This window comes from Geotrypetes seraphini, chromosome 10, assembly GCF_902459505.1.
Source record: "Geotrypetes seraphini chromosome 10, aGeoSer1.1, whole genome shotgun sequence".
NCBI lineage: Eukaryota > Metazoa > Chordata > Amphibia > Gymnophiona > Dermophiidae > Geotrypetes > Geotrypetes seraphini.
This window is the reverse complement of record NC_047093.1, coordinates 127,953,007-127,973,217: the sequence shown is the minus strand read 5'-3', so window position 1 is coordinate 127,973,217 and position 20,211 is coordinate 127,953,007. Positions and strand designations below refer to the sequence as shown.

The 20,211-nt window shown below is 45.2% G+C and overlaps 1 protein-coding gene across 4 annotated transcripts; it reads right to left on the bottom strand.

Moving 5' to 3' along the window:
- Positions 1–236: 236 nt before the first annotated feature.
- Positions 237–20,173, bottom strand: EEF1AKNMT (eEF1A lysine and N-terminal methyltransferase). 4 transcript variants are annotated; one of them, XM_033961022.1, is made up of 8 exons: positions 19,954–20,173; positions 16,440–17,193; positions 11,444–11,643; positions 10,833–11,028; positions 9,144–9,248; positions 5,012–5,224; positions 2,133–2,264; positions 237–1,352 (listed from the first exon to the last, which is right to left on the bottom strand). In XM_033961022.1, exons 1-8 carry the CDS (start codon positions 20,104–20,106, stop codon positions 1,078–1,080), a joined length of 2,028 nt encoding a protein of 675 aa, XP_033816913.1. In that variant the 5' UTR covers positions 20,107–20,173; the 3' UTR covers positions 237–1,077. The 4 variants fall into 4 exon arrangements, with proteins under 4 accessions (XP_033816913.1, XP_033816912.1, XP_033816915.1 ...); XM_033961021.1 differs by having other exon boundaries at positions 9,081–9,248; positions 19,954–20,172; XM_033961024.1 differs by having other exon boundaries at positions 9,081–9,248; positions 20,015–20,142.
- Positions 20,174–20,211: the final 38 nt, after the last annotated feature.

Below are 20,211 nucleotides of genomic sequence, written 5' to 3'. Positions count from 1 at the left end.
GAATCAGAACAACAACTTATTTTTTTTTCTTAATACCTTAGCAGTCTGAAGCAGCCCTCCTACCTAAAGTTTACAAATGTTGAAGCACAAGGAAAGTCTAAGAGCACCTGCTTAGACGTGAAGCATGAGTGTGCTCATTGACAAGCAGGGTTAGGTATAGAGGATTTGGGAGATCTTGACACACCAGTGGTGACCCCCAAAACACAACCCATTACTTTAAAATATTGAGAGCGTAGTACTTATTAAAAGGCTAGAGGGTGCTCCTTTATTCATTAAAAGTGCCAGTATTGAGGAGTTCTGTATCATCTTGAGGCTTTTTCCTCATCTGTACATAGGCATTACATAGGAGGGCATGAGCATGGAACAATGTTTTACCCAGATCAGATGCAGTGGGGTGAGTACTGACCCAGCTTTGTGACTTATTTTTAAGCAGAAGAGAGAGAAGGATCTTGACCCAGGACCAAAAGTCCTGTCCTGATCTGTTAGGCATAAGGTAGTCAAGCATTCTAAAAGGAACATGGAAAGTGCTAGTCTGATGCAGTTGTTTAAGTTAAAGTCAGACTATCTTGCAATCCCTCCGTCTGTGATTAAGGGTAGCAAGACCTGACTCTCCTGTTTTCTGGGGCAAGAGAAATAGATGAAAAACCAGGTGTTTCAGCTACTACCTGGTGAAGAATTATCATGGGTATCCCCTGACCACAACATTCTTCTTCTGAATAGGTACGGGAAGGGTCAGTAAAGGGACATTTTCCTTCCACTGTTGGACTTGCACCCTCTCAAGAATCCCAAGACAAACATTCTCAGTCTTTTTCTACCTCCCTAAACACTGTAAAATCTGCTCCGGGCTCTGGCAAACAGAGTGAATCTCTTACTCAAAGATTGTCGTATGGATCCCTTCTTTCTTATTTCCCATGCTCCATTTTTATTTTCACCCTTTAGGTATCTGAGGTGTTGAAGTTCCTGGGAGGGTTCCGACTATATACAAACTCTCCAGCTTCAGATCCTTGGTGCAGTTGCCCGAAGCAGTTCATATATCCTGTGCCAATAAAAGACATCTGTAATGAGCCAAAGCTCTGCTCACACAACTTGCAGCGACTTTAACATGTCCGAGAGGAAGTAGGTGCTGTCCCATGGCTGCCCAGGTTCCTCCAGCTGATTCTGAAGAGTCTGAGCCTGCTCCAATAGTTCAGCCCGAGTTCGCTTTGGCTCTGTAAAATTCTGGCAAAACAGGATCTCGTTTACCTCGTCCTCAATCTTCCGGACATAAACCAGTGGAAACAGCTCCCGGAGCACAGCGAGGACCTGTTCTTTCAGGGATGAATCACGGCACACCAAATTCAGAACAAAGATGCCTGCAAACCAAGACAGAGACCAACACAAAGTCATTACAAAGGAAGAGAGAAACTGAGGGCACAAAGATTACAAGCCTTATTTTTATCAACCACTGCATACTACAACTCCCCTGAAATCAAGGCTCTCCTGAATGTCACTCCTTTTGTCTCCACCACCCTCCCTTGGAAGACCATTTCATACAGATACCATCCTTTCTGTGAATATACCCCTATGTTACACCTTGGGGTATTTCATCCCTCACTTCCTATGCAAATTTAGATTCTTTCTTTCACTCTAAAAAAAAAAAGTGTGCATTATTTATACCTGAAATTATTGGAAAAGTGACGATAATTGACTTCCTTTTCCAAAAATTGCTTCTATACAGTTATTCCATGAAAACTTTGGGCCTCTTCTATGAAACTGCGTTGTTTCTAGCGCGGGGAGCCACGCTGAATAGCCCACGCTGCTCCCAACGCTCATAGGAACTCAATGAGCATCGGGAGTAGCACAGGCCATTCAGAAAATGCTTTGCAAATGGATTAAATCATCTCCCTCAGTCAGCCAACTTTCCTCGGATGTCCAGGAAAGAAACTTTAATATGTATTTACCATATGCCTTTTGTTCTACTGGCCCATGTGTAAATTTTGTCCACCAAGTGTCAACATTGTACAATAATAACCACCACCTCCCACAAGAGGCTCTGAATGCTGATCCTGCAGGAACCCCCTTATACGGAAGTGTACAGTGTTGTTGCCAAGTCACCAGGGCAAGCGCTTTCTCATGATTTCATAATTCCTTACCCTCTGGCATTAAAATATTTCTCACTTTCTGCAGGAAATGTTTCTCCACAAAGGCAGGTGGGGGACAACTTATCCCCAGGGATGGATCTTTGCTGTCTACATCAAACATGATGACATCATAATGAGCATCTCCTGTGAAAGGAAGATTTATATTGTAAGGAACTAAGCTTATTATTTTATTAATATGAAGTGGGATAACAGTTTAGTGAGACAGATGCTAACTTTAAAATGGAAGACAAAGGGAAATTGTCTCTCTCTGGAAATGGCTGAATGCTTAATTTGGTTTTTTTTTTCCAGATCAGCAGAAACCATTTTGCTCAGCTATCTGATAATTGGCAATGACCATATTTGTATCTTGGACCCAATAGAGCTGATCATGTGATAAGTATGACAGGGCGGATCATCTGCTTGGGCAAGACATGCCTGGATGTTCGGTACGAGGTCACCTAGGCCTGCAAGAGGTTCTGGGAAAAGAAGATTGGCATGACCATGTATCCACCAACGGTATGCTAAGGTATAGAATAAACTAGCCAGTGAAAAGTGGCTGGTATTGTGTATTTTTCCCCTCCTTAGAGAAATTGTGCAAAGACGACATGTGCCTTGAGCCACGTATGCAAAAAGATTTAGGATTTTCCATATCACATGGTGTAAATTTTATGGATAATAGTCTATTCCTGGAGGGATTGGGGCTCCTGTTTGGTCCCCTTGCTCTACTAGGTGCATGGCTTTTCCACAGAGAGAGACCCTTTAGGTAATATATTCTGTATATATTTTTTCTCTGATTTAATTTAAAGGCTATAGTTATAATTATTGAGGAAGTAGTTTATCTTTAGGTGACGAGAACATAGGGATAAAGAGCTAGCTACCTTAGAAGGGTTTAAACTCCGTTTGCCTCCAGTTTATATATGAACCCGCTGCACTAGTTCGATTCTTTCTTGTAATTATTAAAATTAATTCTTTCAATAAACTAATTTGATTCATTACATTTATGGTTTCCGTTGTCATATTTGGGGAACATTGCTTGTGAAGGGAGATTTGGGGTTCTGGAACCAGTTTCCTGACAATAGTTTAAATGAATACCCATTTTGGATAAAATTACTCAAGGCAGTTTTGTTTTTGTTTTTAACCCTAACAATATTGTCAGGTCTGTGCCACAGCCCCAAGACAGAGCTTCCACGCCAGTGCTATACCCCAGAACATGATGTTTTTTAAGGTACATAGACTCAGAATAGAGGCCTATCCCAAGAGAACTCAGTTTATTTATTAGCTGTCTGCATGGTACACTGTCAAAGGCTTTGCTAAAATCTAAATATATCACAACTAGCACACTTCCTCTATCCAATTCGCTGGTCACCCAGTCAAAGAAATTGATACCTCTAGTGAATCCATGTTGCCTCCGGTCCCGGATTCAGAAAGGTCACCATTCTCTGTTTTAAGAGTGTTTTACATTTATTTGCTTACCACAGAAGTCAGACTTACTGGCCTGTAATTCCCTACTTCTTCCTTACTTCCACTTTTGTGTAGAGGGACTACATCCGCCCTTCTCCAGTCCTCCTGTACCTCCCGACTCTAGGGAAGCATTGAAAAGGTCAGTCATAAGAACTTCCCTAAGTTCCTTCAGCACCCTCGGATATACCCTATCGCTTTGTCTACCATTAATTTAGCTAGCTCCTCACAAAAACACAACCCTCTGAAAATTGAACGGGGTCTACCACTCCATCATCCCTATTTGCATTTGTCTTCCACGGTTCCACTCCTGGATCTTCAGCCGTGAACACAGAACAGAAATATTTGTTAAGCAATTCAGCCTTTTCTTTATCAGCTTCTACATATTCCTCCCCTTCACTTTTGCCTTCACAATGCCATTTTTGTACTTCTTCCTATCACTGATATATCTAAAAAATGTTTTGTCTCCCCATTTTACCATGTCAACTATTTTTCCTTCCATTTGGATCTTTGCATTCCTGACTTCTTGACCAGCCTCTCTCAACTTTTCCAGATATTTTTGTCTGACTTCCTCTTTCTGCAGTCTTTTTCAGTTTATGAAAGTTAACCTTCTTGACATTCAAAGCTGCCTTCTTTTCCTCTTACTTTAACTTACTTGCCTCACAAAAAGATTTGTCGCCCTTACAATAACTCCTTTCAGTTTTGCCCACTGCATTTCTACTCCTTCAACATTCCCATCCAGACAATTCCTTGACATAATCCCCCATCCAAACAAAGTTATTTTTCTTAAAGTCTAGAACCTTTACTTTTGAATGAGCCCTCTGAATGCCCGTCGTAATATTAAACCGTACCATGCAGTGATCACTGGATTGCAGATGATCACCCACTGTAACATCAGAAACACTTTCCCCATTTGTAAGCACTAAGTCCAGTATGACCCCATCAGGATCTCCCTAATTCTAGAAGACCCCACAATAAGGATACCCCAATCAACATCTGGCATGTTGCAATCACCTATTAGTAAAACTTCCCCTTTTTAGATAGATTCTGCACGTCTACTATTAAGGCTCTGTCCACTTCTTCATTCTGTGAAGGTGGGCCTGTATATCGCACCAATGTAAATATATTCACCATTTCCTCTTTCCAAATTGATCCACAGTGCCTCTTCCTTGCCCTGCAGATCCTGCAATTGTGTGGCTTTAATATGATCTTTAACATATAACGCTACTCCCCCTCCTTTTCTTCCTCCTCTGTCTTTCCTGAACAAATTATAGCCCAGTATTACTGCAAGGAACATTGGGGATCTGATTTCCTGTCACATCTCATTCTGACCATGCAACATATTTTTCAAAGCTGCTGTGTGAGAAAGATTTCACTTAAATGGAGTAATACAGAGGCAGGGCTGATGGCAATGCACTGATGATGAGAATTACCTTTCTCAGCATGCTGGCTGATATATTCCAAGCCATCAGCAATGTGTACCTCCATCCTTTCATCTGGGGAGAAGGCGAACCACTGACATGCCACTTCTACCATGCAGGCATCAATCTCAACGGTGTGCAGGTAAGACTGAGGAAGGTAATCATGGATGAAGAGAGGTAGGCTGCCTCCGCCTAGACCCACCACCAGCACTGTGATTTTGCATGCTACACATAGTAGGTGGAAAAAAAACCCAAACATAGCTACATTATGAGGCTTTCTTCCGATGCAGGAAAAGAAGCAGCAGCAGGGAGACTAAGAGGAGAGCTAAGGAGAAAGAGAAACTGGATGCAGACCATGTGTGTATATTGGTAGGAGACACTGGTGAGAGAGTGAGAGAACTGGTTGCAGAGGGTGTATGCTGGTAGACAGCCTGATTGTGAAGGGGTGCATGGGTAACTGGAGATGGTTATGGACAGCATGGGCATATATGTTGGTAGACAAACCAGGTTGTTGAGAGGGAGTAAGAGATATATGTATGTTTCCTCAGCATCCTCACCAGATCAGTCCAGAATGTGCAAGTGTTGCATCTATCAGCCAGCAAGTGGAGACAGAAAATCACCGTTGTGCTCTGCCCTTTACAAACAGAGTGCAGCTCCAGCATCTCAGTATTTTTCTATCTCCAAAAAGCAGAAGGTGATCTGCAGTGCAGCCAGGGTGATCGAGACCTGCTCCTGGTCAGTTAGCTAGTTACCAGCAGAGCAGGGGTATACCCACAGGTCTCTCCCCATACCCTTTCCCTTCACTCAGGTGCTGAATGAAGACTTATAAAGAAGAACAATTGCAGTAGTTATTTTGTTTGTTTTTTTAAAGGTAAGTACACATATCATCTATATTTTCAAAACACTTTAGCACTGTATATTCCTTCTATGCCAGTGGTCTCAAACTCAAACCCTTTGCAGGGCCACATTTTGGATTTGTAGGTACTTGGAGGGCCTCAGAAAAAATAGTTAATGTCTTATTAAAGAAATGACAATTTTGCATGAGATAAAACTCTTTATAGTTTATAAATCTTTCCTTTTAGCTAAGTCTTAAAAATAATATTGTCATTTATAGCTAAAGAGACACATGATCGAGAAACTGTTTTATTTTACTTTTGTGATTATGATAAACATACCGAGGGCCTCAAAATAGTACCTGGCGGGCCGCATGTGGCCTCCGGCCCGTGAGTTTGAGACCACTGTTCTATGCTGTACTTTATAGGTTGTTTTTCTATTTCTAGTGCGTCACTCACTTTGCATGATGTCTTACTTGAAATACTGTAAAGGATGTTGTCTGATATTTATGAATTTTAGTTGTACATACTAAAAGTTTGCTCAGCTAGTCAGAGTAACTTGGCTCTTTCTGGGGCTCTTTCACTAAGGCTTAGCAGGCACTAATGCAATTAACATATGCTAAATGCTAAGAAGCTCATAGGTATAAAATGTGAATTAAAAGACGCTATTACAACCAAGAAAACATCCTTTAAAAAATGGAAAAAGGATCCTAATGAAGAAAATAACAAAGACATAAGCACTGGCAAGTTAGATGCAAAACACTGATAAAGAAAGCTTAAGAAGAATACAAAGAACAACTTGCCAGAGAGACAAAAAAAACCCAAAAAACTTATAGTAACAATTTTTTAGGTACATCAAAAGCAGAAAACCTGTGAGGGAATCCGTAGGACTGTTGGATGATCAAGGAGCAAAGGGGGCGCTTTACAGAAGAAGATGAAAACCATTTCCAGTTCAGGAAGATCTCTTACAAGGGTGATGAGGCTTAGGAATTGAAAGAAAGCTCAGTGAACCTGGATGACGTACTAAGTCAAATCTACAAGTTAAAGAGTGATAAATCACGTGGACCAGGGTACTGAAATAACTCAAATATGAAATTGCTGATCTGTTAGTGATCTGTAACCTTTCGCTAAAATCACTTGTAGTTCCTGAAGATTGGAGAGTGGCTAATGTTACACTGATTTTTTAAAAGGGTTCCAGGGGAGATCTAGGGAATTACAGACCGGTAAGCCTGACTTCAGTGCCGGGCAAAATAGTGAAAGCAATTATAAAAAATAAAATTGTGGAACATGTAGACAAACATGATTTAAAGAGAGAGAGTCAGCATGGGTTCAGCCGAAGGAGGTCTTGCCTCACCAATTTGCTTGGCTGCTTTGAAGGTGTGAATAAACATGTGGATAAAGACGAGCCAGTTGATGTAGAGCAGGGGTGTCAAAGTCCCTCCTCGAGGGCCGTAATCCAGTCGGGTTTTCAGGATTTCCCCAATGAATATGCCTTGAAAGCAGTGCACGCACATAGATCTCATGCATATTCATTGGGGAAATCCTGAAAACCCGACTGGATTCCGGCCCTCGAGGACCGACTTTGACACCTGTGATGTAGTGTATCTAGATTTCTAGAAAGCTTTTGTCAAAATTCCTATTGAGAGGCTTCTGAGAAAATTAAATAATCCTGGGATAGGAGAATTGGTTATCAACAGAAAACAAAGGGTAGGGTTACATGGCCATTTTTCTCACCAGAAGAAGGTAAATAGCAATGTGCCGCAGGGATCTGTACTGGGACCAATGCTATTTAACTTATTTATAAATGATCTGGAAATTGGAACGAGTGAGGTGATTCAATTTACAGATGACAATAAACTGCTCAAAGTTGTTAAAACGTATGCAGACTATGAAAAACTGCAAGAAGACCGGGAAACCCAAATGGCAGATGAAATTTAATGTGGACAAATACAAAGTGATGCACATTGGGAAGAATAATCCAAATCATAGTTTCTGGGGGGGTCAGCGCTCAAGAAAAAGATCTGGGTGTCATCATGGACAATACACTGAAACTTTCCACCCAATGTGTGGCAGCGGCCAAGAAAGCATACAAGATGCTAGGAATTATTAAAAAAGGGATGGTAAATAAGACTAAGAATGTTATAATACCTCTTTATCGCTCCATGGTGCAACCTCAATTTGAATATTGTGTTCAGTTCTGGTCTCCTTATCTTAAAAAGGATATAGCGGCACTAGAAAAGTCAAAGAAGAGCGACCAAGATGATAAAGGGGATGAACTCCTCTCATATGAGGAAAGACTAGAGGTTAGGGCTCTTCAGCTTGGAAAAGGAGACGGCTGAAGGGGAATATGATTGAAGTCTACAAAATTCTGAGTACAAGTGGATCAATTTTTTACTAAATCAGATGTCAGAGGGAAGGCTTCCGGGTCAGTGGACCACGTGCAGAATTTGCCAATCGCGGCTTCGCGAAGACCAGTGGACCGTGTGCAGAAACCACTACTCGCAGCTTTGCCAACAGAAGTGCGGCTAGGAGGAGGGAGCCGGCCACAGGAGGTAAACACAGGAGGCATGAATTTGGGATAAGGAACAGAGGGGGATGACAAGGGGCGCATTGGGGGACAGGAAGGGAGGAAGAGGGACTGCGTTGTCATAGGAAGGGAGAAGCAGGGTCATGTTGGGACACAGAAGGAAGGGAGGGGGCACAAACTTCGGACAAAGAATTGAAAAAAGGAGGGAGGGAGCACGAATGGAGGAAGTGAGGGAAAGAGATGCTGAGGTGGGGAGGAAATTAAAGGAGAATTATTGGGGCATGGGTGTCTGAGTAAGAGGGAAAGAGATAGTGCACATCGGGAAATGAAGAAAGCCGGTGAATTGTTGGGCATAGGGAGGGAGAAAGAAATATTGGACACGGTGGTGGGAGATTCATAAGGTACAAATGCATGGGGAAGAGAGGGAGAAATGTTGGATGTGGTGGTGAAGGAACAGTGGGACTGATGAATAAACTACAGTACTTTATTTTGAGAACTGTTTCTTTAATGTTTAATGTTTTCATAGACTGTATGCTGTACAGGATCTGAGTTACATACACATTCAACTTAAGAACGGTTTTAAAAATGAGAACTCGTTTGCCAATGGATGCAACACCTGCACATTCTGGATTGATCTGGTAGAACTAGAAGACAAAAAAAATTAGCTGGAAAGATCTAATTTCTCTATGGACATGTACATGTGGGTGCGCTCACCAGGTACCTGGCACAAGCTGGGGGCTTCTTAGTAAAGAAAGACCAGCAACCATGGCCTTGTGATGCTCACAACACAGATAGCTCTTATCCACAGCAGCAGGGTGACTTGTCGGCAGGTTGGCACAAGGAATTGCTGGTTGCTTTTGCTTTTTATCTTTCTTTCTTCTCTTTTGGCCTAAACCAAAGCAACAGAATATTTAATTCAGTTTCTAATTAGATTTTCACAAAACAAAGAGAATCAATGAATCATCACTATCAGAAAATTTCTAAATGAAAAAATATTTGCTTTTTTTCTTGGAATTTGCTCAGTGTTTCCAAACCTTCAAGCCCTAGGGCTCAGTTCAACAAGTTACCAGCACTCTCCCCTTGCAGAGCCCTCAGCTCGTCTCAAGTTGCAAAGATCCACTACCCACAGAGAACACCTGAAAGATATCTCTGATGTTCACCGACCACAAGGATCCAGGCTCAGTCTAAGAAGTCTCCGAGGCATATCATGCATAGAGCTCACACTTACGTTTCAAGCATTTGCTGTTTCTGGTCACCAGAAGGGATTTTTTTCCCCTACCAGTTAGACCCCCCTGTGGTTTCTCAGCCCTACAGGACTCAGAAGGGGCCCGAGCCTGAGGGTCCCACTTCTCTTTTGCATGCCCCGCAGCACATGATACATGGACACTGCTCAGCTGTCCATCCAGCGCAAAACTGGCATGATATAGGGGCAGAACAGCCTGAGAAGTCCATCCCAGTCGATTTTGAGCCAAATCGAGCAGTTTTGGGGCAGAGGCTTTAGAAAAACAACTATTTAAAATCCAAGATGGCTGCTGCCGCCCACAAATTCACACAAAAAACGGCTAGTGAAGTACAAAAAAATTCAGAAAAAGTGGGTTTGGAGGTGGGGGGACTCTAGCTCTAACCCTAGAAACCTTTAAAATTCCCAACAGAAACAAATGGATCTGTACTCACTATCTCACTATACTGGGCTGGCACCTGCCTGCGTCGGCTTTGAATGAGGACGACGGGGGGGGGGGGGGGGGGAGGGAAGGGGGGATGAAATTAAAAACGCAGCCAGCTCCCCGAAATACAAACGAATTCACACAGGGGCTCCACAACCCGTGCCTATGCCTCCGATAAATCAGAAAGCGTGTTGGCTCCCAAGGGAATGGACCCCGAGCCTTGGAGAAGCACAAAGCAGGCTGGCTCAACAGGTACATCAGGTTACATCTTGCAAGCTGCAGCCCGTCCTTGTGGAGTCTGTGTCCTCTTAAAGAAGGGGACTAGTGCAGTACATTCTACTGGGGCTCTTTTAAAGAGAGAGCAAAGTAGCCCCCAAAATGGTGTCCTCTTGGCACCACAGCCTCATGAAAAATGGAAGAAAAAACCCAAAATTAAAAAAAACCAAAACCTCAAAAAAACCAACCACTAACAGAGCAGATCAGAACACACCTTCTCAGTTTGCTTGCAGAAGAAAAAACTGGAGAGGGCACTATACTCCACAGGTGAAGGAGGAGGAGCTGAAAGACACCCTTCTGCAACAGTTTGCAAGCACAGATTGATCATCTAACATATAGATCCTGTATTTATTTAATAGAACTGATTTGAGATTTTATTACAGAAAGCAAACAGATAAAATTACCTAGCCTCCAGAAGATCTCTGGTTTTCCATTAATGTTTTCACAATCCAGAGAACAGGTAAAGATCTTCTGTACAGTAACCTGGCTCCTCACCTTTGGCCAGAACTGGGAGCAGCGACAGGACTCCTCACCTTTGGCCGGAGCAGGGGGCAGTAGTCTAGCTTCCGACTGCACCACATTCCTGTTGCTGAGGAAGATGAGCCTTCGGAAATAGATCTCCCCTTCTCCCTTCACGTCCTCAATGACATATTCCCCGCTCAGATCACTGCGGCCTTGCTGCTGGACCCTGCGCACACCAATGTCTCCTCCAGCTGACAGGAATGGGATCTTTGAGAAACGGAAGGGAAAAACATGAACAGAGATCAAAGAAGGGGACTAGGGCAGTACATTCTAATGGGGCTCTTTTAAAAGACAGGTTCTCATATCTACCCAGTACTACTTTCACCTACTGAAAATTGGTTGCTAGGGAAATGTTAAATGTTCACAAGAAAACAGATTTACATAACTTCTGCGACAATCTCTACACTGCCACTGCCAGCCTTAGGTGGCATTCCCTCTAGCATTACTATGTTGCATAGGAGTCCTCCTGTTGGGGTTCCTGCTAGCAAGAGGGGGTTGGCAGTATTGCAGTATTGCTCTTTGAATCGCAAGGGGCTGACAGGTTCCTCAGATGACATTTGACAGCATCAAGCCCAAAATACACCTGCACTCGGTGGATCCAGCTGTCATGAGCTGCCGTTACCTGCTGATTGGCTGGCACGCCTGGAGGAGCCAGTTCCAGGACTTTGGCCGACAGCTCAGACTGGATGCCCTCCATTCCATCATACTGCTGGTCTCGATGTAAAGCCACGACAATTAGTCTCCTGAATCCTGCACTGCCAGCTAGCTGTTTCCTTCCATCCTCCGTTCCAAAGAGCCACTCTGTCTCCCTGCCCTGAGGGACTGGGACAAACAGGACAGGAATCAGGAGAAAGAAGAACACAGGAAAGGAAAAAAAAAATTGGATAGATTTTCCAAGGCAAACACAACATTTTCACCCTCTGGGAAAAAGGAACTATATTGACGTACAGTAGCTTAATCACTTTTTAACACGCATCTGTGCAAACATGTTTCTTAGCTCTACCTAGATACTGGGTTCCGTGTCGATTTACGGACACATTTCTGAGAGATGAATTGGCATACTGAGCTGGTGTTAGACTGAGTGGTATCTGTTTAATCTCCAGCCTCTTTCATACTTGCCTGCTAAAAAGATTCTCCATCCCATCAATACCAATCTCTCTACTGCTTATCTAAAACTAGTATCCTCCTCTGCCTCCCAGACCCTAATTAGTCCTTCAAATCACAAGTATAGCATGACAGTGTCCCAATTCACAGCATACAGCACTGCTCCTCTCCTCCTTCTGTTGGGCCAGATCAGTGGCAAATAAGTAAAGTGAACTGGTAGGAAGATGGCCCTAATCTAAGGTTTTCCACAAAAGGCAAGTTTCAAGTTTATTAAAATTTTTGATTAATCGCTTTGTCTTTTTTTCAAAGCGATGGACATACATATATAGAAATAGAAATAATTAATATTACAATATAAAAAATAAAAATTAAGACATTAATTATACATGACCTTAAAAATTAATTTAAAAGAGAATAAAAAATCCTAAATACATATTTAACAAAACATGAGTAAAAGGAGAAGGGGATAAGAACTACAAAATATAATAAAAGAAGGTTGGGGAAAAACATAAGGTGGGAAATTTTTTAATTATTAAATTATTGTGATCCAGATTATAAGTTATTAATCAAAGGCGTCTTTAAAAAGGAACGTTTTTAAATTTATCTTAAATTTGTCAATATCGTGCTCTTTTCTTAGGTAGATTGGCAAGGAATTCCACATTTGTGGTGCAGTAACAGAAAAGATATATTGTCTTCTAGTACAGTGGTGCCTCACACAACGAACTTAATCCGTTCCAGGAGCAAGTTTGTTATGTGAAACGTTCGTTGTGTGAAACGCGTTTTCCCATAAGAATACATGTAAAAGAAAATAATTCGTTCTGCAGCCCTACATTTCCCTCCCTCCACCTCACCTTATATGCAGAGTTTGCCAGCTTTCTTTTTCACCCAGCCGCACGCTTTCAAAAAGCTGTGCACGCGCAGCTGCTGAAGTTGATCAATGTTCTCCTCTCCTGCAACTTCCGGTTTCCGGTTGCGTCAGAGGAGAAGATTGAACAACAGAGCATGCGCGCATGTGCTGCTCTTTGAAAGTGTGTGGCTGGCCGAAAAAGAAAGCCGGAAAACTCGGCATCTAAGGTAAGGTGGAGGGAGATGATGGAACACTGCATTCATACAGGAGGGTGCTGCTGTTCCCGGCTCACATTAGGAAGCGGCGAGAGTAGTTCCGCCCCCCCCCCGGGCCCCTCGGGCGACTTCGTTGTGTGAAACGAAGTTCGTTATAGGGAGCAAGACAAAAAGTTCGTTATGCGCAGCGTTCGCTGTGCGAGGCGTCCGTTATGCGAGGCACCACTGTATTTATAATTTTAAGAGATGGAATTATTAATAAATGCTGTTCGTTAGACCGCAATATTCTATTTGTGGAATAGGGAATCAGTGTTTTATAGATAAAAGCAGGAGTTTTAAAAAGCATTGCTTTAAAGGTAAGTAGACATATTTTATATGTTATTCTATGGGTTACTGGAAGCCAGTGAGCGTTCTTAAGAAGTGGCGTCACGTGATCAAATTTTTTCTTTTTTGTTATTAGTTTAACGGCAGTATTTTGTATTATTTGTAACCGTCTTATTTCGTTTTGTGCAATTCCCTTAAAAAGGGCATTGCAATAATCGATTTTGGAAATTATTAAAGAATGTGTAAGAATGTTTAATGATTTAGAACAAAGATATTGTGACAAGGATCGAATTTGACGGAGTCTATAGAATGATGCTTTGACAATACTGCCTATATGCTCATGAAAGGTTAATTTGCTGTCAAATATAACTCCTAGAATTTTAATACTATTAACTGATTGTAAAGGAATATTTTTTATTGTGATAGGTGCACTAATTTTAGGAGTTTCTTTCCATGGAAAAAGTAATGTTTTTGTTTTTCCAATGTTAAGAGCCAACCTATTTATATCTAGCCATTGATGGATTTGTTCGAGTTTATTATTAATTAATATGATGTCTGATGCTTTATTGGGATCTAAAGGATGCAGAAGTTGAATATCATCAGGAAGGGAGCAGCACTGGAAGCTGGCATTTTCGTCCCGATTAGCATCGACAGAAGACGCTGGTAATTGCAAAGCGAGAGCAGCAAGTATTAGCAAGCTGCCAATTTCCATTCGTGTTTTCCAATTTACTTGTGAAACATTCCCGATTCTGTACACGTATAACTTTCTGGCGACAGGAAAATTACATGTGCATGTCGCTGTACATTCTCAGCTGAAAAATAATAAGCAGAAAAATTGCCACAGTATACACATTTTCAAGAATACCACCCAAAGAGAAGAGCCAATAAGTGAGGAAGTAACCCAATGCAACCCTTATACGCTTCCAGCTAAGAGGCGAGTCAAGGAATACCAAATACTGCAGAAGTTAACCAGGAGTAGTTACACTCAGGCTGGTTAGGCAATTCCTTCCCCTCCCAATCCAGTAATAGGTTAACAGCCCTGAGGGCCTCTGTGTGAGCGGACTGCTGGCCACGATGGACCACTGGTCTGACCCAGCAGCGGCGATTCTTATGTTCTTAACCTTCCCATTATACATCAACTCCACAAACAAGCTCAGTAATACAAGGATCACTTCATAAATAATGCACACTATTTTTTTTTTATTTACCGTATTTTCACGCAGATAACGCGCACATGGGTATAGCGCGCAGAAACCACGATTTTATGTACAAAAACTTTTGTATACCGCGCTCACGGGTATACCGCGCATGCAGCCCGACTGTCCTTTCGCCCGCCCCGACTCTCCTCTGGCCACCCCGACTCTCCTTTCGCCCTCCCCGACTCTCCGTGCGCTGTCCCGACTCTCCGTTCACCCGCCCTGACTTTCCGTGCGCTGTCCCAATTCTCCGTTCACCTGGGGGCGCGGCCTGAGGCACATGGTCGGGTTGGGCCCATGTGCCTCAGGCCGCGCCCCCAGGTGGAACCTAAGGCTCCAGGGCCTATTCTGATTGGCCCACGCGCCTTAGGCCCCACCAGTAGGCAGAGCTTTGGGACGGATGGGCCAATCCGGCCTCATTCCGTCGTTGGCTGCCTGCCGGACAGGCGGGTTTGGCTCCCGTCTGTCCGGCCAACTACCAAAGGTACGGGGAAGGGGGGTGGGGGTGTCGTGGGGGTCAGCCAGGGGGGTCGCGGGTCGGCTGGGGGGGCGGTCGGAGGTTCTTGGGGGGGGGCGGTCGTTGGAGGGAGGGGGGTTTGCATCGAGGGCAGGAGGGCCTGGGATCCCTCCTGCCCGTAATGTAGTGCGGGGTGGGGGTAGGGGGTCGCCGTGGCCAGGAGGGTTTGGGCTCCCTCCTGGCCCGATACTGTCGGGGAGTTGGGGAGTCGGCCGGGCAAGAGGGCTTGGGCTCCCTCTTGCTCCGATCGTGGATGCGGGTGCGGGTGGGAGCGCGTGCGAGCGGTCGTTCGGGGTGGGGGTGCGAGCGGTCCTGCTGGGGGGGGGTGAATCGGGCGTCGGGCGGGGTGGGAACTATGTAAAAAAAATTTTGTATAACGCGCGAGGGGTATGAGAGGTAGGTAAAAACGCGTATAACGCGCGCGTTATATGCGTGAAAATACGGTACATGCTTTATTTTTGTTCAAGTATTTCTTTACAGTCCTTCAATATAGTCTCCCTGCTTTGCAATGACTGAGTCCCAACATCCGGGAAGCTTCATTATTCCATCCAAGACATCATTTTTGTTCAGATGCCGAATGGCTCGGGGACCGGTGGAAGAAAGCTCTTCCAGAGATGCAAAACGATGTCCACGCATAGGTTGTTTCAACTTTGGAAAAAGGTCGAAGTCTGGTGGACTCATGTCTGGACTGTAGGGAGCAGGAGGTAACACCTCCCAGCTGTATTCGCACAGTTTTTCAATGACATTCCCTATGTGCGCGCGAGCATTGTCGTGAAGAATGAGTGGCCCAGCCAAGAGCAACTGAGGTCAGGTTTTGTACATTTTTTGCAAAATATCACATTGCTGTGACACTTCTTCCACATGGAACTTTGTCTGTGATGATGATGCCTTCATGATCATAAGCAAAAATTGTCATTTGTTTGACTTTTGATTGGGCTCATCAAAATTTTTTTTGGCCGTGAGGAAGATGGAACTCTCCACTCGTCATTGAAAAACTACACAAATACGGCTGGGAGGTGTTACCTCCTGCTCCCTACAGTCCAGACATCAGTCCACCAGACTTCGACCTTTTTCCAAAGTTGAAACAACCTATCCATGGACATCATTTTGCATCTCTGGAAGAGCTTTCTTCCACCGATACCCGAACCATTCGGCAACTGAACTAAAACGGTGCCTTGGATGGAATAATGAAGCTTCCCGGACTTTGGGACTCGGTCATTGCAAAGCAGGGAAACTATATTGAAGGATGGTAAAGAAATACTTGAAAAAAAAAAACCAACAACATGTAAATAAATAAACAGTGTGCATTATTTATAAAATGACCCTCGTATATTATGCTTTTTCAATGTTTTTACCTCTACCGTCCCATGTGCTTAGGAGCCATTCTTAAATCTTGCCTGCAAAAGGTAACTTACCAATGAAGATGGCAAATTGATTAGTATGAGTTGGCCTCAGAGAGCTGCTGTCCACCACATAGAGAGTGTAGCGTGGCTTCTCAGAGCCTGCTTTATACAGATCCAGAGACATGCCTCCCACGCCAAGGCCACTTTTAAGCTGGCTCCTCAACATTGCATACTGCTGTCGCTCCTGCACCGCCTCCACCAGTCGTTCTTCACTCTCCACCCGCAGAGGCTGACCTTGTTCCTCCACACAGATCTCTAGGATCTGGAGTGCAGAGTCTCCCATCTTCCTGCACCTGGTCATGACGAAAACAAAGACAGGCAAAGGGAAGCGCCGTTCCTCTTCTCCTCCCTCGCTTTCTGTGATCTGATGTACCCTCACCATCCAGCCCTCCTTTGTAAAGTAGTCAACTGCCTGCCTCAGCACATGGTCCTGGGCTAAGGAGACGCAGAGAAAGCGGCCCCCAACTTGTAGCACCCGGCCGATCTCAGCAAACATTCTGTCTGCCTTCTGGAGTGTGGTGGCCTCTTTGTCTATTAGGATGGCATCCAGCATTCCCTTGTCCAGCACTACCTGGAAGTAGGCATCAGGAAACTCCATCTGCAATGCATCCATGCACAAGAAGCTCATGGTAGGTCTACGGACAGTATTGCGCTCCGTCATTTGCCGAATTACCGTCTCACTGAGGTCAATGTTCACCAGCTGCTGGTATCCCACATCATACAGCTGTTCACTCAGCTCCGAGTTACCACAGCCCACCACCAACACCTGCCCAGACAGAGAAAACCAGAAGACATGTATTAAAATTTATTTACAAAATAGTAAAAATCTTTTCAGTAGAAGAATACAAACACTTTCAACTCACTATTACTTTAATTAATACCCTGGAAGTATACCAGCACTGGAGAGTGTGCTCCTGGTATTCATGTAAGAAACAATTAATAGTAGTGAATATAGTTTTTATATGTATAATTTCCACATTTAGTTCAGATGCATCATTTCCACCCATAACGGAATGTGGCCGACTACTCACACATATAAGCTCCGATGTGGCATTACTAATAACTTTGGAGTGGTTAAATGCTGGCTAAATGGTCCAGTGGTCTAACCCTGATTAATTATAGCTTCAGAATATTGCTGCTGTGATACCACACTTACTGCTGCAAGTATCTTCAGCAGCAGTGACTACCTGGCTAAAAGGCTGAATAGGTGTGCATTATTTAAATGCCATGGTGGTGTGTTTGTTTTGTTATTTTGGGGGGGAATTGAGGTGGGGGCATGCGTGCACGGCGGGGGAGGGGCAGAGATGAGGGTGGGGCTTGGCTGCTCTGGGAGAAGGCTTCTGGGTCAGCCACGAGCAAGAGCTGCTGCCCGCTGCCCTGTAAATAAATGCGGCTGAAGGCAGGAAGGACTGTCAAGGTAACCGAGATCTCTGGAAGGCTTCCCTCCGACGTCAGCTCAGACATCGGAGGTAAATCTTCTGGGTCAGCTTCGGCGATGCAGCTGGAGGGCAGGAAGGAGGGAGGGCATGGGATCCCCGGCGCAGCAGCAATGGCGGAGAAAGGAGGGTGGGAGATCCATACAGTGCCCCCACAAGCAGCTCGCATACCCGGGCTAGAGGATACATGTACCGTGTGTTGAGAAGTAATTATTTATTTAAAGACATAGGTTTTTGAAAACAGGAGTTCACTTCATCAAATAAGAGTTGCTATACTGGGATGGATCAAAGGTCCATCAAGCCCAGTATCCTGATGCCTGTAAAAGCTTACAAACTAATCTGTTTATTAAGGTAGAAAGTACCATCAGATTGCATCATTCACTGAAAGCTGTTCATGACTAGGTCCTTGTTTCTTGCCGCAACATACGCCTGGAATAGGCTGCAAGAGTCAATATATCATGCTCCTTCTCCAGCAGTATTCAAATCCAAGCTAAAAGCCAACTTTTTTGAAGCTGCTTTCAACTCTAACTTTGTTCGAGGGAGAAGAGGCACAGTTTCTCTAATCTTTCACTGTACGGCAACTCCTCCAGCCCCTTAACCATCTTAGTCGTGTACTCTGGACTCTCTTGAGTAGTACCGTGTCCTTCTTCATGTACGACGACCAGTGCTGGACGCAGTATTCCAGGTGAAGGCGCACCATGGCCTGGTACAGCGGCATGATAACCTTCTCCGATCTCTTCGTGATCCCCTTCTTTATCATTCCTAGCATTCTGTTTGCACTTTTCGCCGCCACCACGCATTGCACAGACGGCTTCATCAACTTGTCGATCAGAACTCCCAAGTCTCTTTCCTGGGAGGTCTCTCCAAGTACCGCCCCAGACATCCTGTATTCGTGCATGAGATTTTTGTTACCGACATGCATTGTTTTACACTTATCCACGTTGAACCTCATCTGCCATGTCGCGATGCTCATTTCTCGAGCCTGATTATGTCACATTGCAGATCTTCGCAATCCCACTGCGTCTTCACTACTCCAAATAGCTTTGTATCATCCGCAAATTTCATCACCTCGCTCGTCGTACCTATGTCCAGATCGTTTATAAAGATGTTAAAGATGGAGGCGACAGGCATGCAAATCTCTCTCATGCATATTCATTATGGCTATCCCAAAACCCCGACTGGCCTGGTGGTCCTCCAGGACAGGGTTGGGGACCACTGACCTAGAGCCACACTGGTAATGTCTGTTTTTAAGACGAAGGCTTACCGCTTGGTTCACAGCAGCACAACTGTGAGGGGGGCGCACAACTGTGAGGGGGAGCGCACAACTGTGAGGGGGAGCGCACAACTGTGAGGGGGAGCGCACAACTGTGAGGGGGGGCGCACAACTGTGAGGGGAGGCGCACAACTGTGAGGGGGGCGCACAACTGTGAGGGGGGGCGCACAACTGTGAGGGGGGGCGCACAACTGTGAGGGGGGGCGCACAACTGTGAGGAGGGGCGCACAACTGTGAGGGGGGTGCACAACTGTGAGGGGGGTGCACAACTGTGAGGGGGGCGCACAATTGTGAGGGTGGCGCACAACTGTGGAGATGCGCACAACTGTGAGGGGGGTGCACAACTGTGAGGGGGCGCACAACTGTGAGGGGGTGCACAACTGTGAGGGGGGCGCACAACTGTGATGGGGGGCACACAACTGTGATGGGGCGCACAACTATGATGGGGGCGCACAACTGTGATGGGGGTGCACAACTGTGGGGGGGCGCACAACTGTGATGGGGGGCGCACAACTGTGATGGGGGCACACAACTATGATGGGGGCGCACAACTGTGAGGGGGCGCACAACTGTGATGGGGGCACCCAACTGTGGGGGGGGCGCACAACTGTGATGGGGGTGCACAACTGTGAGGGGGGCACACAACTGTGAGGGGGCGCACAACTGTGAGGGGGGTGCACAACTGTGATGAGGGGCGCACAACTGTGATGGGGGGGCGCACAACTGTGATGGGGGGGCGCACAACTGTGATGGGGGGGCGCACAACTGTGATGGGGGGGCGCATAACAGTTGTTCTTTCCCCCCTCCCCCCTCTCACCTTATCCCTGGGCCGCAGGTAGCGCTGCAGCACGCCACCCAATTCCGGAAGAGCTCCGTACCACTCAAAGGCCCGCTTCCCCCGCTTGCGAAAGAAGCTCTCCCAGTACTGGACCGAGCCGAAGTCCCGGCAGCTACGAGGCAGCAGGTCCATGACGTCGCAGTCGAGGGCCCCCCACCAACCCTCGTGTTTTTCCACGCGACCCGCCCACCTGCCTTCACGCACTTCCGGGTTCAGGGGCTCGCCATTGGTCCAGTC